Source organism: Dipodomys merriami, unplaced genomic scaffold (genome assembly GCF_024711535.1).
Source record: "Dipodomys merriami isolate MVZ:Mamm:240054 unplaced genomic scaffold, mDipMer1.0.p SCAF_6, whole genome shotgun sequence".
Classification (NCBI taxonomy): Eukaryota; Metazoa; Chordata; class Mammalia; order Rodentia; family Heteromyidae; genus Dipodomys; species Dipodomys merriami.
The window spans coordinates 8,241,238-8,253,305 of NW_027206179.1; the positions used below are offsets into that span (position 1 = coordinate 8,241,238).

Sequence of the window (12,068 nt, forward strand, 5' to 3'; positions counted from 1 at the left end):
GGTAAAATTCAGGTGTTTGATCCAATGCATAGAAGATCTCACCTAAATCTCTCTTTTTCCAGTCTTGTATTATTTTATATTATATTATAAGAATAACTTCAACTAATATGTCGATCTTACTCATTTCTCTAGTAGTAGTAGTCACAAATTTTAGCAACAGCTGCTTTATTTTTAATTTCATTCAGCTTGTTTAGTTTTTTCTTTGCATTTAATCCTATCCTACATTTTTTAAATTTTTTTTATTGTGAAAATACTGTACAGAGGGGTTACAATTACATGGGCAAGATAATGAGTACATTTCTTATCAAACATTGTAGCCTCCTCTGTCCTATCCTACATTTTATGTGTATTTTTTATGGTTGTAGCATCTCCTCCATTTGTTTTTGTAGTCACTTTTTATATTTTTAGTTATCCCATTTCCTGTCTTTATATCAGTGTTGTTTACTCCTCTAATACATTTCATTAAATTTTCTTTTTAATTCGATTCCATGGTGTTTTTGCAAGTATGCAGGTCGGGCCTTGAATTAGGCCTGAATACTTACCACCCCACCCATCCCTCCCTCCTTCCCTCCCTTCCCCTCTTTCTTTCTTTCTTTCTTTCTTTCTTTCTTTCTTTCTTTCTTTCTTTCTTTCTTTCTTTCTTTCTTTCTTTCTTTCTTTCTTTCTTTCTTCCTTCCTTCCTTCCTTCCTTCTTTCCTTTCTCTTTTTGTCTGGGCCTGGGTGCTGTACCTGAGCTTTTCAACTCAAAACAAGCACTTTGCCACATAAACCACAGTGCTACTCCATATTTCCGGTGGTTAATTGGAGAAAACAGTCTCATGGGTGTTCCTTCCTAGGATGGTTTTGAACCATGATCTTCTAATCTCAACCTTCTGAGTAGCAAATGCGCCCAACTGACCATTTCTTAAAAGTCATATGATACACACAATTCCAAATTACACAAAAACTTTTAACATAAGGAAGAAACCCAAAAAATTTTATCAACTGACCCTTGTCAGCCTTTCTGTATTGGAACAAATTATGCTGTCAAAACTAACTACTTGAAGGCCAAACTAAATGTTTGACATGTTTATTTCAAATGTTGTAACCCATCTGGAAAATAGCTGTTATTACAAAACTCTGACTTCCAACCTTTCTGCTTAGAAGCTTCATGGAGCTAGCAAACATCCTTCCCATAAAGTTACAGGATACCTCCTAATAGACTTTCCAAGATTTCAATTTTTGCCTTAAAAATAATCTGAAACAAAGAGGTGGGAGGGAAGGGATTTAGGGAAAAAACATAGGAGGGGGAAACAACGCTTGATAGGAAATGTACTCATTACCTTGCTCATGTAACTGTAACCCCTCTGTACAGTATTTTCACAATAAAAAAACTTACAAGACTTCTTATAACATCTGTATTCTTTCTAGCCAACAAGGGGAAGCAATTGTTTATGAATTCATAAGAAGACAAATAAATGTGATACATCCACACAATGGGAATATTTTGGGCCTTAGAAAGGAAGAAGTCTTCGATGATGCAGGTATTTCGAGGACAGACCTTGTAAACATCACACAGGTGGTGTGTGGTGATCACATATCATGTGCTCCCACTTATGAAATGTCAGAGTAAGCATCTCCACAAAAGACAGCAGGAACATGCAAGTTCCCTGAGCCTAGTGGGGAGGCCATTCTGGAGTAAAGAAAATGGCTTTGAATGCTACCAACTTTGCTGTGGGGATGGATGATAAAAATGTTTAAGACAGTGTTAATGGTAGTATGGCTTTATGAATATACTGAAAATCATTTAACTGTATAATTTAAATGGATGAAAGACATTTCATTTTGTTTTCTGCTTTTCCCAAATCAAACCTACAGCCCTATACATGTTAGGCTAGTGCTCTACGACTGAGTAACATTCACAGCCACGAATTATTTATACTATCTCAATAGAGACTGTTTTCAAAGTGCAAAAAAAAAAGCCTGAAAAAACTGAGGACAGTTATCAGGTCAGAGAAGACAGTGCTTCTCCTCCCACTCCAACCTCATTCATCTACACATGTGTCTCTCTATTTCCAAGAGTTTGGTGATTCATTGCTAGCATTAAGAAATGACCTGGGCAGAGAATCTACAAATTACAGGTCTGAAAAGTGATTGATAATAGGATGTAATAAAGCTCGAAAAATTTATGTCCTAAAGAATGAACACTCAATACATTGGCAAAGAGCTCAAAAGATTTTTTTCTCAAAGCACAAAGTTCAATGATGAATGTGGAAATAGTCATTTTCCCTGGACATGAAGGAAATACAAGCCAAAATGCATTGACTTTTATCTCACTCCGTACAGAATTTCCATCACAAAGAACACAAATAACAAATGCTTGTCAGGAAAAGGAACATTTATACATGGTTTGGGGAATATAAATTTGTACAGCTAGTGTAGAGATAACTACAGATGTTCCTTAAAAAACAAAAACCAGATTAAACACCTGTAAATAACTAAAGATAGATCCTTATATATCACCCTGTACCAGAATCAACTCCAAATGCATCAAAGACCTCAAAGTAAAAGCAGATAGCCACAAAACATTACAGGAAGGAATAGGAGAAACTCTAGGTCTCCTTAGCACAGGCTGAAAATTTCTTAATAAAGGCCCAGAAACACAACAAATCAAAGAAAGCTTGGATAAATGGGATTGCATGAAACTTCCTAGCTTCTACATAGCAAAGGGCGTAGATAGCAAGACCAATAGAAAGCCCATAGATTGGGAGAAGATCTTCACTAGCCATACAATGGACAAGGGCCTCATATCTACTATACTTAGAACTCAAAACATTAAATCCCCCAACAACAAATTCTCAAAGAAACAACTCTCTGATTAATAAGAGGGCTAAGGAATTAAAGAGAGGCTTCCCTGAAATGGAAATAAGAATGGCCAATAGACACATGAAGAAATGCTCAACTTCTCTAGCCATAAAAGAAATGCAAATCAAAACAACATTCAGATTCTGCCTCACCCCAGTTAAAATAGCTATATTCAAGAAATCAAATAAAAACAGATTCTGGAGGGCATGTGTCCAAAAAGGAACACTACTGCATTTTTGGTAGTAGTATAAACTTGTTCAAGCACTCAGGAAAGCAGTATCGAGGTTTCTCAAAAGATTATATATAGGGCTGGGAAGGAGGCTCAGTGGTAGAGCGCTTGCCTTGAATGCATGACGCCCTGGGTTCGATTCCTCAGCACCACATAAGCAAAAAAGAAAAAAGCCAGAAGTAGCACTGTGGCTCAAGTGGTAGAGCATTAACCTTGAGATGAGCAGCTGAGGGACAGTGCCCAGCCCCAGAGTTCAGGCCCCACGACCAGACACCCCACCCTCCAAAAAAGACTATATATCTCTAGAGCTTCCCTATGACCCAACAATCCCTATTTTGGGCATTTATCCAAATGATCACAAACAAGGTCATACTAAAGCTACTAGCACAACAATGTTTAAAGCAGCATTATTTATCATAGATAAGATATGGAACCAATCCAAACACCCCCAGTAGTTGAATGGATCAAGAATATGTGATACATATATGTATATATATGATATGTATATCATATATATACATATATATATGAATTCTATAAAGAATGACACTGCCAATTAGTTAGGAAATGGAAGGACTTGGAAAAAATTATATTAAGTGAAGTAATCTAGATCCAAAGAAACAGGTCCCAAGGTTTCTCTTATTTGCAATAACTAATATAACTGTAGGATAATCTTGCCAGAGAAGCAGAAAAGGTCAAAAGCTATGCATATATGACCATATAAGATGATGCTTAGAGAAATGAACACAAAGATATGGACACAGAGGTTTTTTTCTTAGTTAAAATTGTTTTTAATGTACTATATGATTTTTTGTTTGTTTTGTATGTTCTTCCCCCATCTTATAAACCCTGTTGTCACTGTATTTGATTCAAGTGCCCTGAATCTTGTATATACATTTTTCTAATTTGGAGAAGGAAAGGGAAACAATAAAATGCCGAAACAAGGATACAGGTTGACCCATTGTAACAATGAGACACACAAGATAGTATATGGAAAACAAAATTTTCAACTTCAGGGATGGGGAGAGAGGAGTTAGACAATGCGGAGGGAAGGGATAGTAGGGTGAAAACAAAGGAGGGAGTAAAAATACTGGATAGGAAATGTACTCATTACCTTACATATGGAACTGTAACCCTTCTGTACAGTATCTTCACAATTAAAAAAATAAATAAAAACTAAAATTAGATCTGTGATATTATCTAAATTATTGTTGAAACAGCCAAATGAATATGTCAAGATATAACAGAGGTGCTTGCACAGTAGAGGTTACTGTGGCCCAATTCACAGTAGGTAACCTGTAGAAATAGTTCAGCTACTTGATGAAAGATTAATATTAGAAAATGCAATTTATACACAAAATAGTATTGTTTACACAAAAACACCAACATATTATCTTTGCTAGCAAGTTAATGGTAGCACCAAAGATCATTATATTAAGTAGTACAGTTTCAGAAAGATAAATGTCAACATATTTTTTCTCTATTATATGGAACCTGGAATGAAAGATGAACATACATAAGAATTTATTATGAATACACAAGCAGACACATACAAAAGGTGTATAATTATAAGACTGAAGAGCTTATGGGGAGGGAAGATGGAAGAGAAAATTAGAAAGGGTGAATGCTATCAAATTACAATATACATTTATATGAAGTTGGCTTTAGTCCACATAATGAAAGTTGCTTAAAAAATAAAATAGGAAAGATGAGGAAAGAGAAGAGGCCTATAAGTGTGTAGTGACAGTAAACTAAAACTTTTTCATACCAAAAACATGATACTGAATCATTTTTAAAACGTTTGTTGAATACTTAAAGTGAATGAATAAATGAAGTACAATTAAGGAGCTGTCCATTTGTGGACACTAGTTCATGGGGGAATCTGAATGGAGATGGTGACAAATGCTCAACTTGTAAATAATATATATATGAAAATACCTGATATAGATACATTAAAGTAGAGCAATGAAATATGCTTATAATGTTTTAAGAAAGTGGAAAGTGGATGAAAGTATTCTATTATCAAAGAACCATATACAAACAGAAATGTCCAAAAGTAACATTCTTGCACAAATAATAGTTGCTGTTAAATGCATTAAAGAAATGATAAAGTCCTATAAATGTACTAAATGTTAAAAGTAATATCAATGGTCATCTGATTAGAAAGTGTGATTTTCTTGTTTTTTTTTAATTGTGAAAGTACCTTACAGAGGGGTTACAATTACATATTAAGGTAATGACTACATTTCTTAGCAAGCATTGTTGCCTTCTCCTTTGTTTCCCCTTTCCATCTCTTCCTATCTCCCCCCATTCCTCTTTCATGCAAGTTGTAAAGTTTGTTTTTCAGCATAAAAACTTGTACATTCATTGTTGCAATCGGTCCACCTGTATCCCTATTTAAGCAATTTGTTTTTTCCCTTCCCCTCCACAAATTATACCGACATGAAATTCAGTGAAAACAGGGGTTATATCTTGGGGGAGGGACATACAAAGCAACAAAGAAATCATAGTATAAATGTTAGAAACAATGGCAAGAAAGAAAAAATCATTTGAGACCTTATCTTGGAGTTCATTTTGACTAACATCAACTTATCTGACCTTTTCTGCATGTCTCAGACATATAGTAGTTATTGCAAATAAGGGAAATCATGGGACCTATGTTTCTTTAGGCCTAGCTCACTTCACTTAATATATTTTTTTCCAAGTCTTTCAATTTCCTAACAAATGGGGCAATGTCATTCTTTATGATGGAGGCATAGAATTCCATTTTGTATATATACCACATTTTCTTGATCCATTCATCTACTGAGGGGCATCTGGGTTGGTTCCATATCTTAGCTATGGTAAATAATGGTGCAATAAACATAGTTGTGCTGGTAGCTTTAGTAAGGTCTTGTTTGTGATCATTTGAGTAAATGCACATAAGTGGGATTGCTAGGTCATAAGGGATCTCTATGGGTAGTCTTTTGAGGAACCTCCATACTACTTTACAAAGTGGTTGAACAAGTTTACACTCCCACCAACAATGCAGTAGGGTTCCCTTCTGTCCACATCTCCTCCAGTATATTTTTATCATAGTTCTTGATTATAGCCATTCTAACTGGGCTGAGGTGGTAGCTCAATGTTGTTTTGATTTGCATTTCTTTTATGGCTAGGGAAGTTGAGCAGTTCTTCATGTGTCTATTGGCCATTGTTCTTTCCTCTTCAAAGAAGTTTCTCTTTAAGTCTTTAGCCCACTTATTTATTGGGCAGTTGTTTCTTTGAAAATTTTTGTGGGGGATTTAGTTTTTTGAGTTCCAGGTATTTTTTAGATGAGAACCTAGTCCATTGTATTTTTTAGATGAGAACCTAGTCTCCCAATCCGTGGATTTTCTATTGATCTTGCTAGCTATGACCTTTGCCATACCGAAGCTCTGCAATTTCATGCAATCCCATTTGTCCAATCTTTCTTTGATTTGTTGTGTTTCTGGGTCTCTATTAAGAAAATTTTGACCTGTGCCAAGGAGACCTAGGGTTTCTCTTATTCTGTCTTGTAATGTTTTCAGGGTGTCTGCTTTGACTCTGAGGCCTTTGATCCGTTTTGAGTAGATTCTGCTGCAGGGTGATATATAAGGATATAGCTTTAGTTTTCTACAAGTAGTTAACCAATTTTGCCATCACCATTTACTGAAGAGGCTGTCTCTCTTCCATTCTATTTTTTTAGATTCCTTATTGAATATTAGATGGCTATAGGTCTGTAGGTTCATTTCTGGGTTTTCAATTCTATTCCATGGGTCCTGAGGTCTGTTCTTGTGCCAGTACCAAGACGTTTTGATTACTATGGCTTTGTAGTAGAGTTTGAAATTTGATATTGATATTGCTCCAACAGTGTTCTTTCTGTTTAGGATCGTTTTTGCTGTTCAGGGCCTGTTATTATTCCATATGAACTTTTGGATTGCCTCTTCTATTTCCTTGAAGAATGAGGTTGGAATATTAATAGGTATTGCATTGAATTTGAAGATAGCCTTGGGAATTACTGCTATTTTCATGGTGTTGATCCTTCCATTCCAGGAGCATGTGATATTTTTCCACTTTCTAAGTTCTGTTTTGATTTCCTTTTTCAGGTTTTCAAAGTTTTCTTCATAGAGGCCCTTCCCTTCTTTGGTTAGGTTAATTCCTAGGTATTTTACTTTTTGTGGGACTATTACAAATGGAGTTGCTTTCCTAATTTCAGGCACTCTTTTCTCATTGTTGGCATACAGAAAAGCCATTGATTTTTGAGGGTTAATTTGGGAGTGGTTTTATTTGTGCAGGGGAACGGGAAAAAACAAATCGTTTAAATAGGGATACAGGTGGACCCATTGCAACAATGAGATGTACAAGTCGTTATGTCTAAAGATGAAGTTTACAACTTTGTTGAGGAGAGGGAGTGGGGAGGAAGATTCGGTCAGGCGGGTGTTAGAAGTGGAGGGAGGATGGGAAGGGATTGGAAGGGGAAACAACTGAGGAGGCTACAATGCTTATAAGAAATGTACTCATTGTCTTGCCCATGTCATTGTCACCTCTCTGTACAGCATTTTCACAATTTAAAAAAAAGTCAACACTGTTCATGGAAATGCAAATTCATGCTACCATTATGGAAATCAGTAAGTGGTTATCCCAAAGAACTAAAAATAGATCTCCTTGGCCAGTTGTATCATACGAGGCTGTATATTCTAAAGAATGTACGTGAAGGTACAAGAGTCACACTTGGACACACAAGTATACTGCAGAAGTATGCACAATAGCCAAAGTATTGAAATAGTTAAGGTGATTTCTAAAATATTATTCACAATCAGAACAGGAATATTTTATTGGTATGGAAATGCAGATAACTGATCGTTATCATGTTAAATGATGTAAGCCAGGTTTATAAAGACAAAATTCATGTGCTTTTTCTCAAATGTGGGAGCCAGAACTACAGACAACATGTATATATGTATATATATGTATATGTGTGTATATATATACATACATATATATATACATACATACATACATATATACACATATACATATATATACATATATACATATATATATATACTTAAGTAACACACACACAAATAATCATTTGTGTAATTATGGGAATCTTTTAAAAGGCTAGGAGGAAGGGGAGGAGAAAATAGCATCATAAACAATATAAAAAAAAGAAAGCAAACTTTACAATTAATGTGGGGGTGGGCTAAGGGAGTGTGTAGTTGTGGTGGTGGGAGCAAAGGGATGGTAGGGGAAACAAAAAGGAGAAGGCAATAATTATTGATAGGAAATGTACTCATTACCTTGTTCATGTAATTGTAACCCCTCTGTGCAATATTTTACAATAAAAACTTATTTAAAATAAAAAAATAAAAAAATAACAAACAAAAAAAGGGGGCTGGGAAGGTGGCACAGTGGTAAAGCGCTTGCCTTGCATGCTTGAGGCCCTGGGTTTGATTCATCAGCACCACATAAGCAGAAAAAAAGCAGGAAGTGGTGCTATGGCTCAAGTGGTAGCGTGCTAGCCTTGAGCTGAAGAGCTGAGGGACAACTTCCAGGCCCAGAGGTCAGGTCCCACGACCGGACCCCCCAAAAAAGATAAAAAAATACACAATATATAATAACAAAATCCTGCAAGCTATTGGATATTAGCTGGAGGAGAGATGAGGAAAGATATTTAGGCTGAAATATAGAGATGAAGATATAGAGATACAGATATAGAGATGAAATGTAGAGATATTTAGGTTGAAATATAACACATGCAGGTGTCAAATACATAGTGAATCTCTTCTAACAGTTATTATATATAAAAATGAAGGACAGAAGTATACTTGAGCTCATATCCAATAGTAGGCACTATATAGAGGTAGGGGAGAGCAGTGAATGAAGATGCAGAGGAAAGGAGACTCAAGTCAATGTACTTCTTACACATCTAAGAAAATGACTAAATAAAATCTGCTGAAATTCATTTAATAAGGGAAGGAGTGGATGAGAGTGTCATGCAGAATTTGAATCATATAAGATCAAATTGCATATACATGTAGAAATGTCCAAATGAAAACGTTTTTTAAAACTAATTGACCTTGATAAAGAGTATAAAATAAGTGTTAAAATTTTATTTATTACAATGAGTGCTAAAATGATTAAGACCAGTGGCAACTACATTAGCAAATTTGGTATTCACACAAGAAAGACAAATTTTTTCAGGTCCCAGTAGCTTTTCAAAAGCATTAAATAGAAAGTATATATATATATTAGTCAGCATATCATTAGATTGTTCTGTCCTTGATTTATGCTCACATGAAATTTCTGTTCTGTCCCATATGCTATCACTACAGGCAAGTGTATCACTGCATGCATTCAACAGAGTACCCTGGAATAGAATAAATTCACTGAACATTAAGTCCATTGCTTTAGGATTTTAGGGGTTTTGAGATCTTTGCATAGATGCTACATCCAATATATGTGAGTGTTAGGAAATATGCATGTGGTTTTGATAGGGGAGAAAGAGTTTCTTGCACAGGAAAGGGTTCTTTGAAAAGTGTAAATAGAAACACCCAAGGTGGTGGATGTATCAATGCTTCATGACAGCATATTGACCCATGTACTCAGGATGTCAAGTGATATTGCCAGTTGTGAAGGTCAAAGTTCAGAATACAATTCTGCATCTCAACTTCTGCACTGACCTTGGGCCACTGCTGAATTCAACATCATCATGCATTCTCTAGGCAAGCATAGATGGATGTATTTTTGGAGTCTTCTGCATGGGATTCTTCTTGAAACAGGCCTGGGTCAATCAGCAGGTAAGTTCTGTGGCTGTTTAGGACATTGGGTGTGTGAGATGTCCTCTGAGAGTGATGCCCTATAGAGTTGGGTTGACAACCCCTTGGCATGAGCCCTTGCCAACCATCTCACCTTTCATCGAACATGGCATCTATTGATGTTTTCCAGTTGCATCATCCCTAATAGATTTCATACAAATCATTTGCTAATCCAGATTTGCAACCATGTTGAACAAGAAAACTTCATCCCAGGGGTCTCACTCTCTGTGGTCATGGATGAAATCATAGCCCCTCGGTGGAGAGGACAACTGGAAAACATATTTTCCAACTTGTGTTTATTTTCTGGTTGCTGGGCCTCAGATGCACAGCCACAGGGCTGGGAGTTTTCCACATGCCTTCTGGGAACTGCTGAAGGTTGCAATGACAGAAGCTGACTAGCCATCCCTGTCAATAGAAAGGCACATATACATATAGACACAAATACAAGGTGTATTTCTCCACGTGATTCCACGGGCTTCATTTCCAGCCAGAATTCCAGCTTGGCAGATGCTTCAGTGATGTTCCCTTTGATTTCCACACTCCTTCTGCTCCAGCTTCCACTTCTTGTCAGCTCCTTAGCAGGCACTGCCTGCTTTTCTAGAATGCAGCCCAGGGCGCATATGGATGGGGATGTGATGATTGCTGGGTTCTTCCCTCTCTATACTTTGGGAACAGATCGCAGAAACAGTGATGCTTCCCATCATGAATCAAACACATTGTAAGTTAATTCCTCCATAATTTTAGTTTCACTTACTCCTTTGTTCTCAGGCTGGAAAATGTGCGAGGAAGCTCTGGAGGCTCACAAACTATTCTTTCTATATCCTCTTCTCCAAACTCTCATCAGGGAATGAGATGCATAGTATATATCAGTTTTAATTTGTGTGTACTATGGAGTGATTTTCAGCTTCCAAGGTGGAAGAGTGGTCTCTGGTTTCCTTCCATCTAGCTTCTCCTTTCCAGGGTCATGAGCTCTTCACTTTTTTCTAGCATAGCAATTTGATTCCTATTGCAACAGAATGCCATTGTTTATAGCAATGGTTCATATGTCTGTTCCAGCGCTGGTGTGAAAGGATTTTCTGTGAGGTGGCTGGTCACATTTGGAGGCAAAGATGACGATATCTGGAATTCTTACTGCTGTGGAATAGACTTGTAAATGTCCTAATCCTTCATGGCATTCTTAGACATTTGTCTTTCTTATGTTCCTCTATTTTTCCACATTCACCTGATTTTCCTTCCCTTGATACCCTAAAATATATTTGAGTATCTTTGTTAGTGCATATATCCAAATACTCTGAATCTTAAGATTTCAGTTGATGGTTATTTCTCAGCTACTTACAAATATGCAAGCACTGTTGATAGAAATTAGAGAAGTCTGACTTTATGATCTTATGATCCATTTTATCAAATTAATGTGTGTTACTAAAGATCATTATGAATCATCTATGAAGTCCTTGATATAGATAAATGCCCCACAGCAATGTGATGTCTCTGGTAGAAAGAGATGAACTCAGTGCCACACCAGTAGTAGTTCTGGCAATGTTTTGCCCTTTTTACTACAATATAGGACTTGTAACTATCTGGTTTCCTTCTGTGTTACTGTATTTCATATCATGTACTTTGATAGTAGTCACCCCCGGTTTTTGTAAACATTTATTATGTCTCATCAAACATCTTTTTTCTCCTCCCATAGATGTAATTTCCTTTTTCTCTTTTCATGTATTTTTCTCCTAGGTGTAATCTAGGAGTACTTGTACTCAATATTTGCTTCCTTTCCCTAACAGAATGATCTGTTTTTCCATTTATTTTCTTGCATTCTTGTTTGTTGTTGAAGAAGCTCAACTTTATGTATAGAACACTTAATCTATTCATTCTCTTGTTGGCCATCTTGAGCAATTTCATGTCAGATAGTTTGTATAAAATGACATCCATGTTTACATATGCATCTGTATAGAAACCTGAGCTTGATATATTTGGATAGATTGCTAAAAGTCATATAGCTGTGTCTAATATGAGCTCTATTTTTAATATACCATGATATATTCATTGCTTCTTAATTCTACATATCTTCATCAAAATTTGTAATTTTGTTTTATGATGATAGCCATTTTGGATTATACGATAAGGTAATGCAGAATACCTTTGGTTTGCATTATGCTGATTTCTATAATTGTTCAATT

At 36.1% G+C, this 12,068-nt stretch overlaps 1 protein-coding gene across 1 annotated transcript in view; it reads left to right on the top strand.

Annotated features, from left to right (window-relative positions):
- Nucleotides 1-10,511: 10,511 nt before the first annotated feature.
- LOC138814238 (vomeronasal type-2 receptor 116-like) overlaps nt 10,512-12,068 on the top strand; it is a 32,209-nt gene continuing 30,652 nt past the window's right edge. The window contains exon 1 of the mRNA XM_070003249.1: nt 10,512-10,609. Coding sequence (XP_069859350.1) covers nt 10,512-10,609 — 98 coding nt within the window. The remainder of the gene's footprint in view (nt 10,610-12,068) is intronic.